The following is a 24551-nucleotide window of genomic DNA, read 5'->3' on the forward strand; positions in this document are numbered from 1 at the left end:
AACACAGAGTACACACCTCCCCCCACACACACACACACACACACACACACAGCTCAGTGAACACAGAGTACACACCTCCCCCCACACACACACACACACACACACACACACACACACAGCTCAGTGAACACAGAGTACACACCTCCCCCCACACACACACACACACACACACACACAGCTCAGTGAACACAGAGTACACACCTCCCCCCACACACACACACACACACACACAGCTCAGTGAACACAGAGTACACACCTCCCCCCACACACACACACACACACAGCTCAGTGAACACAGAGTACACACCTCCCCCCACACACACACACACACAGCTCAGTGAACACAGAGTACGCACCTCCCCCCACACACACACACACACACACACACAGCTCAGTGAACACAGAGTACACACCTCTCCCCAGGGACACACACACACACACACACACACACACACACACACACACACAGCAGATACACAAAGACACATACAGACAAACGCGTAGACATGATCCGCACCCCATCCACCAGCTTCAACATTCACTCCCTCCACCACCGACGCACAGGGGCAGCAGTGTGTGTACCATCTACAAGATGCACTGCAGCAACTCGCCAAGGCTCCTTCGACAGCGCCGCCCAAACCCACCACCTCTACCACCTAGAAGGACAAGGGCAGCAGACACATGGGGAACACCACCACCTGCAAGTTCCCCTCCGAGCCCCACTCACCATCCCGACTTGGAAATATATCGGCCGTTCCTTCACTGTCGCTGGGTCCAAATCCTGGAGACCCCCCTAACAGTGCGGTGGGTGTACCTACATCACACGGGGACTGCAGCGGCTCAAGAAGGCAGCTCACACCCCACCTTCTCAAGGGCAATTAGGGATGGGCAATAAATGCTGGGTCTAGCCAGCGAAGCCCACATCCCATGAATAAGTTTTAAAAAATCATCAGTCTCTCCTCTCACCTCTCATCCGGGGCATTGGAGCGGGTCGGCAACACCTTGTGTGGACTGGATTGAGAGACTGGGATTCGCACAGCACCATCAGCAAACAGAGTGGATATCTTCCTCACTGGGCTGCTCCCACTCCTCTTCCTGAGCATCGGCTCACTGTCAGAGTCACTCAACAGGGCAAGTCTGATCACAGGACAGGGACAGCACGGGGTTAGATACAGAGTAAAGCTCCCTCTACACCATCCCCATCAAACACTCCCAGGATAGGTACAGCACGGGGTTAGATACAGAGTAAAGCTCCCTCTACACTGTTCCCATCAAACACTCCCAGGACAGGTACAGCACGGGGTTAGATACAGAGTAAAGCTCCCTCTACACCGTCCCCATCAAACACTCCCAGGACAGGTACAGCACGGGTTAGATACAGAGTAAATCTCCCTCTACACCGTTCCCATCAAACACTCCCAGGACAGGTACAGCACGGGGTTAGATACAGAGTAAAGCTCCCTCTACACCGTCCCCATCAAACACTCCCAGGACAGGTACAGCACGGGGTTAGATACAGAGTAAATCTCCCTCTACACTGTCCCCATCAAACACTCACGGGACAGGTACAGCACGGGGTTAGGTACAGAGTAAAGCTCCCTCTACACCGTCCCCATCAAACACTCCCAGGACAGGTACAGCACGGGGTTAGATACAGAATAAATCTCCCTCTACACTGTCCCCATCAAACACTCCCAGGACAGGTACAGCACGGGGTTAGGTACAGAGTAAAGCTCCCTCTACACCGTCCCCATCAAACACTCCCAGGACAGGTACAGCACGGGGTTAGATACAGAGTAAAGCTCCCTGTACACCGTCCCCATCAAACACTCCCAGGACAGGTACAGCACGGGGTTAGATACAGAGTAAAGCTCCCTCTACACCGTCCCCATCAAACACTCCCAGGACAGGTACAGCACGGGGTTAGATACAGAGTAAAGCTCCCTCTAGTTTCGTTACCTGCTGCTACCTGTTGCTTCCTCGCTTGGAGCCAGTTCATTCGCGGAGTCACTGGGAACTTCGGGAAAACCGTCAGTGCTGGAGGCGAAAGGAATTTGGGTTAATCCTTTGCAGGTGAACGATTGCAACAAAGTGATAGGTGGATCAGGGAGACGTGGGCTGGGGTCTGGGGTGGGAAGGGAATGGGGTCTGGGGGGGCAGGGACTGTGGTTCTGGGAGGGGATGGGGACTGGGGTCTGGGGGGACGGGGACTGGGACTGGGGTCTGGGTGATCGGGACGGGGATGGGGACTGGGGTCTGGGGGGACAGGGACAGGGACTGGGACTGGGGTCTGAGGGGACAGGGACAGGGACAGGGACTGGGACTGGGGTCAGGGGGGATAGGGACAGAGACTGGGGTCCGGGTGGTCAGGACGGGGATGGGGACTGGGGTCCGGGGGGGCAGGGACTGGGGTCTGGGGGGACGGGGACTGGGACTGGGGTCCGGGTGGTCAGGAACGGGGATGAGGACTGGGACTGGGGTCTGGGTGGTCGGGACGGGGATGGGGACTGGGACTGGGGGGACAGGTCTGGGGGGACAGGGACTGGGACTGGGGTCTGGGGGGACAGGGACTGGGACTGGGGTCTGGGGGGACAGGGACTGGGACTGGGGTCTGGGGGGACAGGGACTGGGACTGGGGTCTGGGGGGACAGGGACTGGGGTCTGGGGGGACACGGACTGGGACTGGGGTCTGGGGGGACAGGGAGTGGGACTGGGGTCTGGGGGGACAGGGACTGGGACTGGGGTCTGGGGGGACAGGGACTGGGACTGGGGTCTGGGGGGACAGGGACTGGGACTGGGGTCTGGGGGGACAGGGACTGGGGTCTGGGGGGACACGGACTGGGACTGGGGTCTGGGGGGACAGGGAGTGGGACTGGGGTCTGGGGGGACAGGGACTGGGACTGGGGTCTGGGGGGACAGGACTGGGACTGGGGTCTGGGGGGACAGGGACTGGGACTGGGGTCTGGGGGGACAGGGACTGGGACTGGGGTCTGGGGGGACAGGGACTGGGGTCTGGGGGGACACGGACTGGGACTGGGGTCTGGGGGGACAGGGAGTGGGACTGGGGTCTGGGGGGACAGGGACTGGGACTGGGGTCTGGGGGGATAGGGACAGAGACTGGGGTCCGGGTGGTCAGGACGGGGATGGGGACTGGGGTCCGGGGGGGCAGGGACTGGGGTCTGGGGGGACGGGGACTGGGACTGGGGTCCGGGTGGTCAGGAACGGGGATGAGGACTGGGACTGGGGTCTGGGTGGTCGGGACGGGGATGGGGACAGGGACTGGGGGGACAGGTCTGGGGGGACAGGGACTGGGACTGGGGTCTGGGGGGACAGGGACTGGGACTGGGGTCTGGGGGGACAGGGACTGGGACTGGGGTCTGGGGGGACAGGGACTGGGACTGGGGTCTGTGGGGACAGGGACTGGGGTCTGGGGGGACACGGACTGGGACTGGGGTCTGGGGGGACAGGGAGTGGGACTGGGGTCTGGGGGGACAGGGACTGGGACTGGGGTCTGGGGGGACAGGGACTGGGACTGGGGTCTGGGGGGACAGGGACTGGGACTGGGGTCTGGGGGGACAGGACTGGGGATGGGGACTGGGACTGGGGTCCGGGTGGTCGGGAACGGGGATAGGGACTGGGGTCTGGGGGGACGGGGACTGGGGTCTGGGGGGACAGGGACTGGGACTGGGGTCCAGGTGGTCGGGACGGGGATGGGGACTGGGGTCTGGGTGGACAGGGACTGGGGTCTGTGGGGACGGGGACTGGGGTCTGGGGGGACGGGGACTGGGGTCTGGGGGGACGGGGACTGGGACTGGGGTCTAGGTGGTCGGGACGGGGATGGGGACTGGGGTCTGGGTGGACTGGGACTGGGGTCTAGGGGGACAGGGACTGGGGTCTAGGGGGACAGGGACTGGGGTCTGAGGGGACAGGGACTGGGGTCTGAGGGGACAGGGACTGGGACTGGAGTCCGGGTGGTCAGGAACGGGGATGGGGACTGGGGTCTAGGGGGACAGGGACTGGGGTCTGAGGGACGGGGACTGGGTCTGGGGTCCGGGTGGTCGGGACGGGGATGGGGACTGAGGTCCAGGGGGGTTGGGGGAGAGAGCCTGGGTTTTTGGCGGGGAGGGGGGGGTGGGGTTCCTGAGGAGAATAAAATTCCTCTTTTCCCCCAATCGCTGTCCCACGGCGAGAGGGCCCCCGTGGGGAGCTCCGGTGCTAGCACAGAGCCGTCGGGCCAAATGGCCTGTGTCTCCGCTGCACATGTGTGGTGGCTGAACTCGGGGGAACCCTGAGGATGGGCTTCCAGGTGAGGGATCAGTGTGGGAGGTCTCGGTGTGCCCCTCGACCTCACCCCCACCCTCTCCCCTGAGATCCTGCAGCATTACAAACCAGAACCCGGGGCCTCTGTGATTCACCCCTCGGCTGAACAGGCCCATCGCTCCCTGATTCGCAGGAGAGAACCCAGAGGGGTGGGAAATGGTTGGGATTGGCCCCTCTCCGTTACTTACGTGTCTGTCAGTTCGATGTACTTGTGCGGTACGAGTCCCTTGACCCCTCCAATCTGGCCTGTCCACCAGTCGTCGGACACCTTGTGAAAGAGCAGCAGTGGTTCTCCTTTGCGCAGTGACAGCTCCTTCCCGGAGCGCGCTGGGTAATCAAACTTCACCACCGCTCGGATATCCGCTCCCTGTGCCTCTGTGGAGGGATCGCACTTCACGTCTCATTATTCAGCATCAAATCCCCCGCTCCCAAACCATTCACCCACTCGCCCACTGCTCAAAACACTCAACATTCTCCACTCGAACCAACATCACTCGCTGGGAGAGGGAGCGGGAGATGGAGACGGAGAGGGGGCAGAGAGAGAGAGGAAGGGAGGGGGGGGGGAAAGAGGGAGAGAGAGAGAGAAAGGGATAGGGAGAAAGAGAAAGACAGACAGAGGGACTGAAAGAGAGAGAGAGAGAGCAAGGGAGACAGGGAGGGAGATGGAGAGAGGGAGAGACAGGGAGAGGGAGAGGCAGAGAGAGAGGGGGGAGAGGGAGAGGGGGAGGGAGAAGAGGAGAGGGAGAGGCAGAGAGAGAGAGGGGGAGAGGGAGAGAGAGGGGGGAGAGGGAGAGGGGGAGGGAGAAGGGGAGAGGGAGAGGGGGAGGGGAAGGAAGAAGGGGAGAGGGAAAGGGAAAAGGAGAGGAAAGGGCAGAGAGAGAGACAGAGAAAGACAGAGAGAGAGAGACAGCGAGGGAGGGAGAGGGATGGAGAAAGAGGGAGAGAGAGGGCAACAGAGACAGACACACAGAGAGGGAGGGAGAGAGGGAGAGAGAGAGACAGAGACAGAGAAGGTGAGGGAGAGAGAGAGAGAGAGAAAGAGTGAGGGAGAGGGAAAGAGAGGGGAGAGATGGAGAGGGGAGAGAGGGACAGGGTGGAGGGAGAGGGGGAGGAGAGGGAGAGCGATAGAGAGGGAGGGAGAGGGAGAAACAGAGAGAGAGAGGGAGGGGGGGAGGAAGAGGGAGAGAGATAGAGGGAGAGAGGGAGGGATGGTGAGAGTGAAAAAGCGATTGAGAGAGAGAGAGACACGTACCATCCTCGCTGACGTGTATTTCCAGCAGTGTGTCTTGGTCAGATTCCTCTGTCACTGGCTCGCTCTGGAGACTGGCGCTGTTCAGAAACAGAGGTTTCACTCCAATCCCGGGTGTGAATCACAGTAACAAAGACACTGTCCCACCCAGCTTTCACCATCTGTCTCACACCCCGAACCCACACAACAGAGCCTCTGACAGTGTGGCGCTCCCTCAGCACTGACCCCCGGTGAGTGCTGAGCCCCAGCGTCCGATCCTCAGTGAGTGTGACCCCCACCACCCTCTGGCACCCCGTCCCCAGCCCCCAGGGCCCCCACTCACCAGTAGTCTCCCTCCTCGGTCATGCACTTCTCATAGACGGGTCCCTGCAGGTCTTCCTGCCGGGGGAAGATCTTGTCATGGTACAGGATGATGCTCTTGATCGCTTCGTTGACCTGGGCCTGGCAGGAGACGGGGTCCTGATCCTGGGGGACGGTGATGAGGGTCGGGCCGAAGCAGACGGCCAGATTGTGGGGGTCCATCATGTTTTCGTCGCTGCACCTCGATAGGCTGGAAGAGAAATGAGGGGTGGGGGCGAGAGGGGAGGGGAAAGAGGGAGGGGGCGGTGAATGAGGGGACAGAGCTTGGTTAGATGAGCTGCTCAGTCCCAGGAACTTCACATTGCCGAAATGGGTAACCAACACACTCGCTTGGCACCGCATAATCACAACAGAGGAAGAGGCCATTCAGCCCATCGTCCCTGTGCCGGCTCTTTGGAAGATCTATCCCATTAATCCCACTCTCTCCCTCCCACACCCTGTGAATTTTTCCCCTTCGAGTATTTCTCCAATTCCCCCTTTTGAACGTTCCTATTGAATCTGCTCCCGCCGCCCTTTCAGGCAGCGCCTTCCAGATCACAACAACTCGCTGGGTCAAAAACATTCTCCACCTCTCCCCCACCCCCTCTGGATCTTTTACCGATTCTCTTCAATCTGTGTCCCCCTCCCCCTCTGGTTACCGACCCTCCCGCCACTGGAAACAGTTTCTCCTTATTCACTCGATCCAAACCCCCCCCTCGTGATTCTGAACGCCTCGATTCAATCTCCCCCTTAACCTTCTCCGCTCGAAAGGGGAACAATCCCGGCTCCTCCAGTCTCTCCACATGAACTGACCATCCCCTCATCCCCGGGAACTGGTCCTGGTAAATCTCCCTCCCTCCGCACCCTCTCCCAGTCCCTCGACATCCTTCCCATCCTTCCAGAATTGAACACAATCCTCCAGATGGGACCTAACCCAGTGTTTGGGAAAGGGTTTGAATAAATTCCTGCTCTTACACTGGACCCTACAACTGTAACACATTGAGGGGTGTGCAGAGCTGGACAGTAGGACACTACCCCACCGGACAGCCTGTTCCCTGGGGTAGATCGGTGAGGGACTCTAGCTGCTCCTCGCACAGACTTACTGGTTTAAAAACGCAAAGAGATATCTCAGGACGATAATGACTGATGGATCGAGGTCATCCACCACCGACTTAATCTTCTGGACTCGCTCCAGCATGTTCTCCGTCTCTAGGACAAGGAGGAGAGGGTTAATAACCAAACAGCTTCATGACCGCCCACGGTGCAGGGTACACCAGGGGAAGGGCCCACGGTGCAGGGTACACCAGGGGAAGGGCCCACGGTGCAGGGGACACCAGGGGAAGGGCCCACGGTGCAGGGGACACCAGGGGAAGGGCCCACGGTGCAGGGGACACCAGGGGAAGGCCCCACGGTGCAGGGGACACCAGGGGAAGGGCCCACGGTGCAGGGGACACCAGGGGAAGGGCCCACGGTGCAGTAACACCAGGGGAAGGGCCCACGGTGCAGTAACACCAGGGGAAGGCCCCACGGTGCAGGGGACACCAGGGGAAGGGCCCACGGTGCAGTAACACCAGGGGAAGGCCCCACGGTGCAGGGGACACCAGGGGAAGGCCCCACGGTGCAGGGGACACCAGGGGAAGGGCCCACGGTGCAGGGGACACCAGGGGAAGGGCCCACGGTGCAGGGACATCAGGGGAAGGGCCGATGTGAGGGGTAAGGGGGTTTGGAGAAAGTGAATGTGAGAGGGGGAGGGTGGAGGAGCTGGTTGAGGACAGACTCTGGTACAGACACTTACCGACACAGGTTATAAAGTGGCTGAAGGATTCAGTGGGGAAGACAGGCTGACTGAGCCCCCGGAAATAGAGTTTAAGAACTCCCGCAACAGAGTCGATGTTGTGTTCATTCATCATGTCCAGAGGATCCTCACCTGGAGCCAAATATTAACGGACAGGGTGTGTTACAGGGGGTAGGATCCCCAAAACACAGAACCCAAACAACTGCCCCTCCCCAAACACACTCACACTCACTCACTCACACACACTCTCACACCCTCACACACAGACACACACACACACTCTCTCACACACGCACTCACACACACACACACTCACACACACACACTCTCACACCCTCACACACAGACACACACACACACTCTCTCACACACTCACTCACACACACACACACACACTCTCACTCACTCTCACACACGTTCACTCTCACTCACAGCTACACACACACACACTTACTCTCACACACCCACACAGACACATCTAATACACACCTCACACACACCGTCGCACACACCCACCCACAAACACACACACCTTCACAGCTAACACACACACACCTAACACACACAAAACACATACACACAAGCACACAAAACACACACCCACAGTCTCACACACAGTCACACACACCTAACACACAGTCACACACACCTAACACAGCCACACACACCTAACACACACAGTCACACACACCTAACACAGCCACACACACATAACCTCACAAACCAGTCACACACACACAGCTCACGTACACTCACACACACCTCATATGCACACAGTCACTTCACCCAAACACCTCAAACACAGTCACCCACCCCCACTCACCTAACGCATGCATACATTCACACACCTCACAAACACATAGTCACACACACACATTCAGTCACACCTCACACACAAACACTCACAGAGGCACTGTCACATACACACGCACACGCACACACACCCACACACAATCCAACAGCTCACATTCCCCCAACTCCCACCTCCCCCACCCCAACACAAACACAGGCCCCAATAGCGCCAACCCCCATAAATACCAGAGGCTACCGAACGAGTCCCTCCCACTAAATCCTGGCCTCCCCTTCAAATACCAGCCAATCCCTCCCAACCAACGCACAGTATCACCCGCACCATCCAACAGGGATCCCCACCCTCCGCACACTGGCCAGGAGACAGCAAACAGTCAAAAGTACAAACCCCTTTCAAACGCGTTCTTGATGTCATTGACTTCAACCTGTGACCCTGGGATGCGGAAGATTCCCTCGTGATGTAAACCTGTTCAAGATCAAACAGAATCGGGATCAGAACAGGAGTCACATCCAGAATCAAACCCTGCACCAAATCAAACAGAATCCGGATCAGACCCAGAGTCACATCCAGAATCAAACCCTGCACCAAATCAAACAGAATCCGGATCAGACCCAGATTCACATCCAGAATCAAACCCTGCACCAAATCAAACAGAATCCGGATCAGACCCAGTGTCACATCCAAAATAAAACCCTGCACCAAATCAAACAGAATCCGGATCAGACCCAGAGTCACATCCAGAATCAAACCCTGCACCAAATCAAACAGAATCCGGATCAGACCCAGAGTCACATCCAGAATCAAACCCTGCACCAAATCAAACAGAATCCGGATCAGACCCAGATTCACATCCAGAATCAAACCCTGCACCAAATCAAACAGAATCCGGATCAGACCCAGATTCACATCCAGAATCAAACCCTGCACCAAATCAAACAGAATCCGGATCAGACCCAGATTCACATCCAGAATCAAACCCTGCACCAAATCAAACAGAATCCGGATCAGACCCAGTTTCACATCCAGAATCAAACCCTGCACCAAATCAAACAGAATCCAGATCAGACCCAGAGTCACATCCAAAATAAAAGCCTGAACCAAATCAAACAGAATCCGGATCAGACCCAGAGTCACATCCAGAATCAAACCCTGCACCAAATCAAACAGAATCCGGATCAGACCCAGATTCACATCCAGAATCAAACCCTGCACCAAATCAAACAGAATCCGGATCAGACCCAGAGTCACATCCAGAATCAAACCCTGCACCAAATCAAACAGAATCTGGATCAGACCCAGAGTCACATCCAGAATCAAACCCTGCACCAAATCAAACAGAATCTGGATCAGACCCAGAGTCACATCCAGAATCAAACCCTGCACCAAATCAAACAGAATCCGGATCAGACCCAGAGTCACATCCAGAATCAAACCCTGCACCAAATCAAACAGAATCCGGATCAGACCCAGAGTCACATCCAGAATCAAACCCTGCACCAAATCAAACAGAATCCGGATCAGACCCAGAGTCAATCCAGAATCAAACCCTGCACCAAATCAAACAGAATCCGGATCAGACCCAGAGTCACATCCAGAATCAAACCCTGCACCAAATCAAACAGAATCCGGATCAGACCCAGAGTCACATCCAGAATCAAACCCTGCACCAAATCAAACAGAATCCGGATCAGACCCAGAGTCACATCCAGAATCAAACCCTGCACCAAATCAAACAGAATCTGGATCAGACCCAGATTCACATCCAGAATCAAACCCTGCACCAAATCAAACAGAATCCGGATCAGACCCAGATTCACATCCAGAATCAAACCCTGCACCAAATCAAACAGAATCCGGATCAGACCCAGAGTCACATCCAGAATCAAACCCTGCACCAAATCAAACAGAATCCGGATCAGACCCAGAGTCACATCCAGAATCAAACCCTGCACCAAATCAAACAGAATCCGGATCAGACCCAGAGTCACATCCAGAATCAAACCCTGCACCAAATCAAACAGAATCTGGATCAGACCCAGAGTCACATCCAGAATCAAACCCTGCACCAAATCAAACAGAATCCAGATCAGACCCTGATTCACATCCAGAATCAAACCCTGCACCAAATCAAACAGAATCCGGATCAGACCCAGATTCACATCCAGAATCAAACCCTGCACCAAATCAAACAGAATCCGGATCAGACCCAGAGTCACATCCAGAATCAAACCCTGCACCAAATCAAACAGAATCCGGATCAGACCCAGAGTCACATCCAGAATCAAACCCGGCACCAAATCAAACAGAATCCGGATCAGACCCAGAGTCACACCCAGAATCAAACCCTGCACCAAATCAAACAGAATCTGGATCAGACCCAGAGTCACATCCAGAATCAAACCCTGCACCAAATCAAACAGAATCCAGATCAGACCCAGAGTCACATCCAGAATCAAACCCTGCACCAAATCAAACAGAATCCGGATCAGACCCAGATTCACATCCAGAATCAAACCCTGCACCAAATCAAACAGAATCCAGATCAGACCCAGATTCACATCCAGAATCAAACCCTGCACCAAATCAAACAGAATCTGGATCAGACCCAGATTCACATCCAGAATCAAACCCTGCACCAAATCAAACAGAATCCAGATCAGACCCAGATTCACATCCAGAATCAAACCCTGCACCAAATCAAACAGAATCCGGATCAGACCCAGATTCACATCCAGAATCAAACCCTGCACCAAATCAAACAGAATCCGGATCAGACCCAGAGTCACATCCAGAATCAAACCCTGCACCAAATCAAACAGAATCTGGATCAGACCCAGAGTCACATCCAGAATCAAACCCTGCACCAAATCAAACAGAATCCAGATCAGACCCAGATTCACATCCAGAATCAAACCCTGCACCAAATCAAACAGAATCTGGATCAGACCCAGAGTCACATCCAGAATCAAACCCTGCACCAAATCAAACAGAATCCAGATCAGACCCAGATTCACATCCAGAATCAAACCCTGCACCAAATCAAACAGAATCTGGATCAGACCCAGAGTCACATCCAGAATCAAACCCTGCACCAAATCAAACAGAATCTGGATCAGACCCAGAGTCACATCCAGAATCAAACCCGGCACCAAATCAAACAGAATCTGGATCAGACCCAGAGTCACATCCAGAATCAAACCCTGCACCAAATCAAACAGAATCTGGATCAGACCCAGAGTCACATCCAGAATCAAACCCTGCACCAAATCAAACAGAATCTGGATCAGACCCAGAGTCACATCCAGAATCAAACCCTGCACCAAATCAAACAGAATCTGGATCAGACCCAGAGTCACATCCAGAATCAAACCCTGCACCAAATCAAACAGAATCCGGATCAGACCCAGAGTCACATCCAGAATCAAACCCTGCACCAAATCAAACAGAATCCAGATCAGACCCAGAGTCACATCCAGAATCAAACCCTGCACCAAATCAAACAGAATCCGGATCAAACCCAGAGTCACATCCAGAATCAAACCCTGCACCAAATCAAACAGAATCCGGATCAGACCCAGATTCACATCCAGAATCAAACCCTGCACCAAATCAAACAGAATCCAGATCACACCCAGAGTCACATCCAGAATCAAACCCTGCACCAAATCAAACAGAATCTGGATCAGACCCAGAGTCACATCCAGAATCAAACCCGGCACCAAATCAAACAGAATCCGGATCAGACCCAGATTCACATCCAGAATCAAACCCTGCACCAAATCAAACAGAATCCGGATCAGACCCAGAGTCACATCCAGAATCAAACCCTGCACCAAATCAAACAGAATCTGGATCAGACCCAGATTCACATCCAGAATCAAACCCTGAACCAAATCAAACAGAATCTGGATCAGACCCAGAGTCACATCCAGAATCAAACCCTGCACCAAATCAAACAGAATCCAGATCAGACCCAGATTCACATCCAGAATCAAACCCGGCACCAAATCAAACAGAATCTGGATCAGACCCAGAGTCACATCCAGAATCAAACCCTGCACCAAATCAAACAGAATCTGGATCAGACCCAGATTCACATCCAGAATCAAACCCTGCACCAAATCAAACAGAATCCAGATCAGACCCAGATTCACATCCAGAATCAAACCCTGCACCAAATCAAACAGAATCCGGATCAGACCCAGAGTCACATCCAGAATCAAACCCTGCACCAAATCAAACAGAATCTGGATCAGACCCAGAGTCACATCCAGAATCAAACCCTGCACCAAATCAAACAGAATCCGGATCAGACCCAGATTCACATCCAGAATCAAACCCTGCACCAAATCAAACAGAATCCGGATCAGACCCAGATTCACATCCAGAATCAAACCCTGCACCAAATCAAACAGAATCCGGATCAGACCCAGATTCACATCCAGAATCAAACCCTGCACCAAATCAAACAGAATCCGGATCAGACCCAGATTCACATCCAGAATCAAACCCTGCACCAAATCAAACAGAATCCGGATCAGACCCAGATTCACATCCAGAATCAAACCCTGCACCAAATCAAACAGAATCTGGATCAGACCCAGAGTCACATCCAGAATCAAACCCTGCACCAAATCAAACAGAATCCGGATCAGACCCAGAGTCACATCCAGAATCAAACCCTGCACCAAATCAAACAGAATCTGGATCAGACCCAGAGTCACATCCAGAATCAAACCCTGCACCAACTCAAACAGAATCCGGATCAGACCCAGAGTCACATCCAGAATCAAACCCTGCACCAAATCAAACAGAATCTGGATCAGACCCAGAGTCACATCCAGAATCAAACCCTGCACCAAATCAAACAGAATCCGGATCAGACCCAGAGTCACATCCAGAATCAAACCCTGCACCAAATCAAACAGAATCTGGATCAGACCCAGAGTCACATCCAGAATCAAACCCGGCACCAAATCAAACAGAATCTGGATCAGACCCAGAGTCACATCCAGAATCAAACCCTGCACCAAATCAAACAGAATCTGGATCAGACCCAGAGTCACATCCAGAATCAAACCCTGCACCAAATCAAACAGAATCCGGATCAGACCCAGATTCACATCCAGAGTCAAACCCTGCACCAAATCAAACAGAATCCGGATCAGACCCAGATTCACATCCAGAATCAAACCCTGCACCAAATCAAACAGAATCTGGATCAGACCCAGAGTCAGATCCAGAATCAAACCCTGCACCAAATCAAACAGAATCCGGATCAGACCCAGATTCATATCCAGAATCAAACCCTGCACCAAATCAAACAGAATCCGGATCAGACCCAGATTCACATCCAGAATCAAACCCTGCACCAAATCAAACAGAATCTGGATCAGACCCAGATTCACATCCAGAATCAAACCCTGCACCAAATCAAACAGAATCCAGATCATACCCAGATTCACATCCAGAATCAAACCCTGCACCAAATCAAACAGAATCCGGATCAGACCCAGATTCACATCCAGAATCAAACCCTGCACCAAATCAAACAGAATCCGGATCAGACCCAGAGTCACATCCAGAATCAAACCCTGCACCAAATCAAACAGAATCCGGATCAGACCCAGATTCACATCCAGAATCAAACCCTGCACCAAATCAAACAGAATCTGGATCAGACCCAGAGTCACATCCAGAATCAAACCCTGCACCAAATCAAACAGAATCCGGATCAGACCCAGATTCACATCCAGAATCAAACCCTGCACCAAATCAAACAGAATCCGGATCAGACCCAGAGTCACATCCAGAATCAAACCCTGCACCAAATCAAACAGAATCCGGATCAGACCCAGATTCACATCCAGAATCAAACCCTGCACCAAATCAAACAGAATCCGGATCAGACCCAGATTCACATCCAGAGTCAAACCCTGCACCAAATCAAACAGAATCTGGATCAGACCCAGAGTCACATCCAGAATCAAACCCTGCACCAAATCAAACAGAATCCGGATCAGACCCAGATTCACATCCAGAATCAAACCCTGCACCAAATCAAACAGAATCCGGATCAGACCCAGAGTCACATCCAGAATCAAACCCTGCACCAAATCAAACAGAATCCGGATCAGACCCAGAGTCACATCCAGAATCAAACCCTGCACCAAATCAAACAGAATCTGGATCAGACCCAGATTCACATCCAGAATCAAACCCTGCACCAAATCAAACAGAATCCGGATCAGACCCAGATTCACATCCAGAATCAAACCCTGCACCAAATCAAACAGAATCCGGATCAGACCCAGATTCACATCCAGAATCAAACCCTGCACCAAATCAAACAGAATCCGGATCAGACCCAGAGTCACATCCAGAATCAAACCCTGCACCAAATCAAACAGAATCCGGATCAGACCCAGATTCACATCCAGAATCAAACCCTGCACCAAATCAAACAGAATCCGGATCAGACCCAGATTCACATCCAGAGTCAAACCCTGCACCAAATCAAACAGAATCTGGATCAGACCCAGAGTCACATCCAGAATCAAACCCTGCACCAAATCAAACAGAATCTGGATCAGACCCAGATTCACATCCAGAATCAAACCCTGCACCAAATCAAACAGAATCCGGATCAGACCCAGAGTCACATCCAGAATCAAACCCTGCACCAAATCAAACAGAATCCGGATCAGACCCAGAGTCACATCCAGAATCAAACCCTGCACCAAATCAAACAGAATCTGGATCAGACCCAGATTCACATCCAGAATCAAACCCTGCACCAAATCAAACAGAATCCAGATCACACCCAGAGTCACATCCAGAATCAAACCCTGCACCAAATCAAACAGAATCCGGATCAGACCCAGATTCACATCCAGAATCAAACCCTGCACCAAATCAAACAGAATCCAGATCAGACCCAGATTCACATCCAGAATCAAACCCTGCACCAAATCAAACAGAATCTGGATCAGACCCAGTGTTACATCCAGAATCAAACCCTGCACCAAATCAAACAGAATCCGGATCAGACCCAGAGTCAATCCAGAATCAAACCCTGCACCAAATCAAACAGAATCCGGATCAGACCCAGTTTCACATCCAGAATCAAACCCTGCACCAAATCAAACAGAATCCGGATCAGACCCAGATTCACATCCAGAATCAAACCCTGCACCAAATCAAACAGAATCCGGATCAGACCCAGATTCACATCCAGAATCAAACCCTGCACCAAATCAAACAGAATCCAGATCAGACCCAGAGTCACATCCAGAATCAAACCCCGCACCAAATCAAACAGAATCCGGATCAGACCCAGATTCACATCCAGAATCAAACCCTGCACCAAATCAAACAGAATCCGGATCAGACCCAGTTTCACATCCAGAATCAAACCCTGCACCAAATCAAACAGAATCCGGATCAGACCCAGAGTCACATCCAGAATCAAACCCCGCACCAAATCAAACAGAATCTGGATCAGACCCAGAGTCACATCCAGAATCAAACCCTGCACCAAATCAAACAGAATCCGGATCAGACCCAGAGTCACATCCAGAATCAAACCCTGAACCAAATCAAACAGAATCTGGATCAGACCCAGAGTCACATCCAGAATCAAACCCTGAACCAAATCAAACAGAATCCGGATCAGACCCAGATTCACATCCAGAATCAAACCCTGCACCAAATCAAACAGAATCCGGATCAGACCCAGATTCACATCCAGAATCAAACCCTGAACCAAATCAAACAGAATCCGGATCAAACCCAGAGTCACATCCAGAATCAAACCCTGCACCAAATCAAACAGAATCCGGATCAGACCCAGATTCACATCCAGAATCAAACCCTGCACCAAATCAAACAGAATCCGGATCAGACCCAGATTCACATCCAGAATCAAACCCTGCACCAAATCAAACAGAATCCGGATCAGACCCAGAGTCACATCCAGAATCAAACCCTGCACCAAATCAAACAGAATCTGGATCAGACCCAGAGTCACATCCAGAGTCAAACCCTGCACCAAATCAAACAGAATCTGGATCAGACCCAGAGTCACATCCAGAATCAAACCCTGCACCAAATCAAACAGAATCTGGATCAGACCCAGAGTCACATCCAGAATCAAACCCTGCACCAAATCAAACAGAATCCGGATCAGACCCAGATTCACATCCAGAATCAAACCCTGCACCAAATCAAACAGAATCTGGATCAGACCCAGAGTCACATCCAGAATCAAACCCTGCACCAAATCAAACAGAATCCGGATCAGACCCAGATTCACATCCAGAATCAAACCCTGCACCAAATCAAACAGAATCCGGATCAGACCCAGAGTCACATCCAGAATCAAACCCTGCACCAAATCAAACAGAATCCGGATCAGACCCAGATTCACATCCAGAATCAAACCCTGCACCAAATCAAACAGAATCCGGATCAGACCCAGAGTCACATCCAGAATCAAACCCTGCACCAAATCAAACAGAATCTGGATCAGACCCAGAGTCACATCCAGAATCAAACCCTGCACCAAATCAAACAGAATCTGGATCAGACCCAGAGTCACATCCAGAGTCAAACCCTGCACCAAATCAAACAGAATCTGGATCAGACCCAGAGTCACATCCAGAATCAAACCCTGCACCAAATCAAACAGAATCTGGATCAGACCCAGAGTCACATCCAGAATCAAACCCTGCACCAAATCAAACAGAATCCGGATCAGACCCAGATTCACATCCAGAATCAAACCCTGCACCAAATCAAACAGAATCTGGATCAGACCCAGATTCACATCCAGAATCAAACCCTGCACCAAATCAAACAGAATCTGGATCAGACCCAGAGTCACATCCAGAATCAAACCCTGCACCAAATCAAACAGAATCCGGATCAGACCCAGAGTCACATCCAGAATCAAACCCTGCACCAAATCAAACAGAATCTGGATCAGACCCAGATTCACATCCAGAATCAAACCCTGAACCAAATCAAACAGAATCTGGATCAGACCCAGATTCACATCCAGAATCAAACCCTGCACCAAATCAAACAGAATCTGGATCAGACCCAGAGTCACATCCAGAATCAAACCCCGCACCAAATCAAACAGAATCCGGATCAGACCCAGAGTCACATCCAGAATCAAACCCGGCACCAAATCAAACAGAATCCGGATCAGACCCAGAGTCACATCCAGAATCAAACCCTGCACCAAATCAAACAGAATCTGGATCAGACCCAGATTCACATCCAGAATCAAACCCTGCACCAAATCAAACAGAATCCGGATCAGACCCAGAGTCACATCCAGAATCAAACCCTGCACCAAATCAAACAGAATCTGGATCAGACCCAGAGTCACATCCAGAATCAAACCCTGAACCAAATCAAACAGAATCTGGATCAGACCCAGATTCACATCCAGAATCAAACCCTGCACCAAATCAAACAGAATCTGGATCAGACCCAGATTCACATCCAGAATCAAACCCTGCACCAAATCAAACAGAATCCGGATCAGACCCAGAGTCACATCCAGAATCAAACCCTGAACCAAATCAAACAGAATCTGGATCAGACCCAGAGTCACATCCAGAATCAAACCCTGCACCAAATCAAACAGAATCTGGATCAGACCCAGAGTCACATCCAGAATCAAACCCTGAACCAAATCAAACAGAATCCGGATCAGACCCAGATTCACATCCAGAATCAAACCCTGCACCAAATCAAACAGAATCCGGATCAGACCCAGATTCACATCCAGAATCAAACCCTGAACCAAATCAAACAGAATCCGGATCAAACCCAGAGTCACATCCAGAATCAAACCCTGCACCAAATCAAACAGAATCCGGATCAGACCCAGATTCACATCCAGAATCAAACCCTGCACCAAATCAAACAGAATCTGGATCAGACCCAGATTCACATCCAGAATCAAACCCTGCACCAAATCAAACAGAATCCGGATCAGACCCAGATTCACATCCAGAATCAAACCCTGCACCAAATCAAACAGAATCCGGATCAGACCCAGAGTCACATCCAGAATCAAACCCTGCACCAAATCAAACAGAATCTGGATCAGACCCAGAGTCACATCCAGAGTCAAACCCTGCACCAAATCAAACAGAATCCGGATCAGACCCAGATTCACATCCAGAATCAAACCCTGCACCAAATCAAACAGAATCCGGATCAGACCCAGAGTCACATCCAGAATCAAACCCTGCACCAAATCAAACAGAATCCAGATCAGACCCAGATTCACATCCAGAATCAAACCCTGCACCAAATCAAACAGAATCCAGATCAGACCCAGAGTCACATCCAGAATCAAACCCTGCACCAAATCAAACAGAATCCGGATCAGACCCAGAGTCACATCCAGAATCAAACCCTGCACCAAATCAAACAGAATCTGGATCAGACCCAGAGTCACATCCAGAATCAAACCCTGCACCAAATCAAACAGAATCCGGATCAGACCCAGAGTCACATCCAGAATCAAACCCTGCACCAAATCAAACAGAATCCGGATCAGACCCAGATTCACATCCAGAATCAAACCCTGCACCAAATCAAACAGAATCTGGATCAGACCCAGAGTCACATCCAGAATCTCTCAGTGACAGCGGGTCATAGAATCACAGAACCTCCTCATAGTGTCGGGAGGGATGGTGGGAGGGGGAGCGAGAGAGCGAGGGAGGAGCGAATGAGGGCAAGGGAGGGAGTGGGGGAGCCACAGGGAGGGGGAATTGGGAGTGGGAGAGCGAGGGAGAGGGGAAGGCATGGAAAGGGGAGGGACAGATTGAGAGAGAGGAGAAGGGAGAGAGAGAGGGAGCGAGTGAGGGAGAGTGCAGGGTGGGAGACTGAGGGAGGGAGAGAGGGAGGGGGATTAGGGGGGGAGAGAGAGAGAGGGACAGAATCAAAAGGGAAGGGGAGAGAGGGAATTAGAGGTGAGAGGGAGGGAGGGTAAGAGGGAAGGGGCAGGAGAGAGAGGGAGGGAGAGATGGAAGGAGGGAGGCAGAGAGAGGGTGGAGGATAGTGGGACGGAGGGGGGAAGGAAGAGAGGGAGAGAGATAGAGGGAGCAAGGGAGGGAGGGAGGGAGCAAGGGAGGGATAGGGAGTTGGAGGGACAAAGGGATGGGGGGAGAGAGGGGGGACGGAGGGAATGAGGGGAGGTAGGGAAGGTTAGAGTTGTGGGAGGGACATGGAGAGATCACTCACCGTAGAGGTTAATGAACCGTATACAGCTGACCACGACGAGTGGGATGGGCTGTCCCGAGCTCTGAGGGTGAAGCGAAGAGCACATTGAGGGTTAGGGAAAGGTAAGGAGATTCCCATATAATCACATCCAACCCTAGGAATCTGCAGCACAAACCACATTCCGATCCGTCACTACCTTCCAATCCCGCCTGTCACATTCCCACTCTCCCCAATCCCGCCCATCCCGACCTGTCCCGCCCTGATGCCTCTCCACATCCCGATCCCTCACCACATCCCGATCCTCACCACATCCCGATCCCTCACCACGTCCCGATCCCTCTCCACATCCCGATCCCTCACCACATCCCGAACCCTCTCCACATCCCGATCCCTCACCACATCCCGATCCCTCACCACGTCCCGATCCCTCACCACGTCCCGATCCCTCACCACGTCCCGATCCCTCTCCACGTCCCGATTCCTCTCCACATCCCGATCCCTCACCACAACCCGATCCCTCACCACAACCCGATCCCTCACCACAACCCGATCCCTCACCACATCCCGATCCCTCACCACAACCCGATCCCTCACCACAACCCGATCCCTCTCCACATCCCGATCCCTCTCCACATCCCGATCCCCCACCACATCCCGATCCCTCTCCACATCCCGATCCCTCTCCACATCCCGATCCCCCACCACATCCCGATCCCTCTCCACGTCCCGATTCCTCTCCACATCCCGATCCCTCACCACAACCCGATCCCTCACCACAACCCGATCCCTCTCCACATCCCGATCCCTCTCCACATCCCGATCCCTCACCACAACCCGATCCCTCACCACATCCCGATCCATCCGGATCCCTCACCACATCCCGATGCCCCACCACATCCCGATCCCTCCCCACATCCGGATCCCTCACCACATCCCGATCCCTCACCACATCCCGATCCCTCTCCACATCCCGATCCCTCTCCACATCCCGATCCCTCTCCACATCCCGATACCTCACCACATCCCGATCCCTCTCCACATCCCGATCCCTCTCCACATCCCGATCCCTCTCCACATCCCGATCCCTCACCACATCCCGATCCCTCACCACATCCGGATCCCTCACCACATCCCGATCTGTCCCGATCCCTCACCAAATCCGGATCCCCCACCACATCCCGATCCCTCACCACATCCCGATCCCTCTCCACATCCGGATCCCTCTCCACATCCCGATCCCTCACCACATCCCGATCCCTCTCCACATCCGGATCCCTCTCCACATCCCGATCCCTCTCCACATCCCGATCCCTCACCACATCCCGATCCATCCGGATCCCTCTCCACATCCCGATCCCTCTCCACATCCCGATCCCTCTCCACATCCCGATCCCTCACCACATCCCGATCCATCCGGATCCCTCACCACATCCCGATTCCCCACCACATCCCGATCCCTCACCACATCCCGATCCCTCACCACATCCCGATCCACCCCATCCTGATCCCTCAACACATCCCGATCCCTCCCATTCCGATTCCTCCTGTTCCAATCGCTCACCATATCCCAATCCTCCCTATCCAGACCTCTCATTCCATCCTTAACTGTAACCCCATTCCCGACCCCCCCATCCTGTCCCAACCTGTAACCCCGTTCCCGATCCCTCGGCCTGTCCGACCTGTAACCGCGTTCTTGACCCCTCACCCTATCCCGACCTGTGACCCCGTTCCTGATCCCTCACCCTCTCCCGACCTGTCACCCCATTCCCGACCACTCACCCTGTCCCGACCCGTAACCCCGTTCTCGACCCCTCACCCTGTCCCGACCTGTAACCCCGTTCCCGACCTCTCACCCTGCCCCGACCCGTGACCCCGTTCCCGACCCCTCACCCTGTCCCGACCTGTAACCCCGTTCCCGGCCTCTCACCCTGCCCCGACCCGTGACCCCGTTCCCGACCCCTCACCCTGTCCTGACCCGTAACCCCGTTCCTGACCCCTCACCCTGTCCCGACCTGTTACCCCGTTCCCGACCCCTCACCCTGCCCCGACCCGTAACCCCGTTCCTGACCCCTCACTCTGTCCCGACCCGTTACCCCGTTCCCGACCCCTCACCCTGTCCCGACCCGTAACCCCGTTCCCGACCCCTCACCCTGCCCCAACCCGTAACCCCATTCCCGACCTGTTACCCCGTTTACGACCCTTCACCCTGCCCCGACCTGTGACCCCGTTCCCGACCCCTCACCCTGCCCCGACCCGTAACCCCGTTCCCGACCCCTCACCCTGTCCCGACCCGTAACCCCGTTCCCGACCCGTAATCCCGTTCCCAACCTGTTACCCGGTTCTTGACCCCTCACCCTGCCCCAACCCGTAACCCCGCTCTCAACCCCTCACCCTGCCCCGACCCGTAACCCCGCTCTCAACCCCTCACCCTGCCCCGACCTGTAACCCCGCTCTCGACCCCTCACCCTGTCCTGACCCGTAACCCCGTTCCCGACCCCTCACCCTGTCCCGACCCGTAACCCCGTTCCCGACCCGTAATCCCGTTCCCAACCTGTTACCCGGTTCTTGACCCCTCACCCTGTCCAGACCTGTAACCCCGTTCCCGACCCCTCACCCTGCCCCGACCCGTAACCCCGTTCCCGACCCCTCACCCTGCCCCGACCCGTAACCCCGTTCCCGACCCCTCACCCTCTCCTGACCCGTAACCCTGCTCTCAACCCCTCACCCTGCCCCAACCCGTAACCCCGCTCTCAACCCCTCACCCTGCCCCGACCTGTAACCCCGCTCTCGACCTCTCACCCTGTCCTGACCCGTAACCCTGTTCCCGACCCCTCACCCTGTCCCGACCTGTAACCCTGTTGTTGACCCCTCACCCTGCCCCGACCCGTAACCCCGTTCCCGACCCCTCACCCTGCCCCGACCCGTAACCCCGTTCCCGACTCCTCACCCTGCCCCGACCCGTAACCCCGTTCCCGACCCCTCACCCTGCCCCGACCTGTAACCCCGTTCCCGACCCCTCACCCTGCCCCGACCTGTAACCCCTCTCTCGACCCCTCACCCCGTGCCAGCTCCTGAACCCAGGACCCTGTCGGCTGGGACAGGTGTCTGACGCCTCAGCTCTCGGGGTGCAGCACGACTGGGTGGATGAACTCGGACGGGTGTTTGATGGGGCACCATCATCCTCAGGCCAGCTCAGCTCTGAGGTCCACGGCCGCCACCCCCACCGACTTTCCCCTCCCACTACCCCCCAACACCCCTGGCCCCGGAAATGGTCCATCAAAAGCGGGTGCGGAGACTCGGTTCCCGAGGGTTGGCGTTAGCGATATTTAAGCAGCCGTTTCTTTATATGCCTCAGGGTCACTGTACCTTGATGAACAACTGCAGGTCCCCAGTGAAGAGGTTCTGATGGTATTGGGAGCAGGGCCGAGACCTCCTCTGTCTCTGAGACCGACCGAGTGTCGACTGGAGCCTGTGCGGGAGGGAGGACAATTAGAACCGGAATCTCACTCAGTCTCACACCCCTCATCCCGTACACAGGAACAGGAGGAGGCCATTCAGCCCCTCTCTCTCGAGCCTGTTACACAGGAACAGGAGGAGGCCATTCAGCCCCTCTCTCTCGAGCCTGTTACACAGGAACAGGAGGAGGCCATTCAGCCCCTCTCTCTCGAGCCTGTTACACAGGAACAGGAGGAGGCCATTCAGCCCCTCTCGAGCCTGTTACACAGGAACAGGAGGAGGCCATTCAGCCCCTCTCGAGCCTGTTACACAGGAACAGGAGGAGGCCCATTCAGCCCCTTCTTGAGCCTGTTACACAGGAACAGGAGGAGGCCATTCAGCCCCTCATCCGTTACACATGAACAGCAGGAGACCATTCAGCCCCTCATCCCTTACACTGGAACAGGAGGAGGCCATTCAGCCCCCACCTCGAGCCTGTTACACAGGAACAGGAGGCCATTCAGCCCCTCTCCAGCCTGTTACACAGGAACAGCAGGAGGCCATTCAGCCCCTCTCCAGCCTGTTACACAATTCCATTAGATCATGTCTGTTCTGCCTCTTAACTCCATCCATCCACCTTAGATCCATTACCCTCAATCCCCCCTCCTGCTCCTGCAACCTCAACAGCTTTTCGAGGGGAGAGCGTTCCAGATTTCACCTCCCCTTTTGCGTGAAGAAATACTTCCTGAAATCCCCCCTGAACGGCCTGGCTCGAATTTTAAGTTTCAGCTCCCTGGGTTCTGACTCCACCTCCCACCCCCACCCAACCTGCGAGGAGATAGTTTCTCTCTACCAACCCTACTGAGTCCCTAAATCATCTTAAACCCCCTCGATCGGACCACCCCTTAATCTTCAACACTGGAGGGAGCACAAAGCCCCCCCGGTCTGTGTGTGACCTGAAACCAGAGTTTAACCCTTTCAGCATCCCCCCCCACCCCACCCCCGGCCCGGGATCGGTCCGGTGAATCGGCACAGCCCCCTCTCCGAGGCTGACACATCCCTCCTGAGGAGTGGACCCTCCAGTCCAAGGGTTGGGTGGCAGGATTGAGGGTCCTACCTGGATCGGCATTCATCCTCCACGATCCCTGCAGGGAGAAGGAGAGACGTGGGGTTAGTCGGAGGGCAGCTCATTGACGGAGGGGGTGGAGGACACTGTCTGCCCCCAGGGCTACCCACACCCACCGAAACTCGGGGGAAGGGTGGATCAATCCGGACCCGGGGAGACTCGGCGATCCAGGGTCGGGACCGGGAATCCCGAGGGTCATCCGCAGGAGCAAGCGGTCCGCAGAGGCTCC

At 54.2% G+C, this 24551-nt stretch overlaps 1 protein-coding gene and 1 pseudogene across 1 annotated transcript in view; both read right to left on the bottom strand.

Annotated features, from left to right (window-relative positions):
- Positions 1 to 24341, bottom strand: part of LOC144677358 (SLIT-ROBO Rho GTPase-activating protein 3-like) — a gene marked incomplete at its 5' end in the record, with an annotated part of 32940 nt that extends 8599 nt beyond the window's left edge. Inside the window, 11 exons of the mRNA XM_078537495.1 lie at positions 967 to 1137; positions 1960 to 2037; positions 4509 to 4695; positions 5573 to 5649; positions 5892 to 6119; positions 7012 to 7117; positions 7704 to 7835; positions 8902 to 8979; positions 19783 to 19843; positions 23128 to 23230; positions 24314 to 24341. Coding sequence (XP_078393621.1) covers positions 967 to 1137; positions 1960 to 2037; positions 4509 to 4695; positions 5573 to 5649; positions 5892 to 6119; positions 7012 to 7117; positions 7704 to 7835; positions 8902 to 8979; positions 19783 to 19843; positions 23128 to 23230; positions 24314 to 24341 — 1249 coding nt within the window. The remainder of the gene's footprint in view (positions 1 to 966; positions 1138 to 1959; positions 2038 to 4508; positions 4696 to 5572; positions 5650 to 5891; positions 6120 to 7011; positions 7118 to 7703; positions 7836 to 8901; positions 8980 to 19782; positions 19844 to 23127; positions 23231 to 24313) is intronic.
- On the bottom strand, positions 19916 to 21174 carry LOC144677357 (uncharacterized; annotated as a pseudogene).
- Positions 24342 to 24551: the final 210 nt, after the last annotated feature.

The sequence above is a fragment of the Cetorhinus maximus genome, unplaced genomic scaffold (genome assembly GCF_964194155.1).
Source record: "Cetorhinus maximus unplaced genomic scaffold, sCetMax3.hap1.1 HAP1_SCAFFOLD_2467, whole genome shotgun sequence".
Lineage (NCBI taxonomy): Eukaryota > Metazoa > Chordata > Chondrichthyes > Lamniformes > Cetorhinidae > Cetorhinus > Cetorhinus maximus.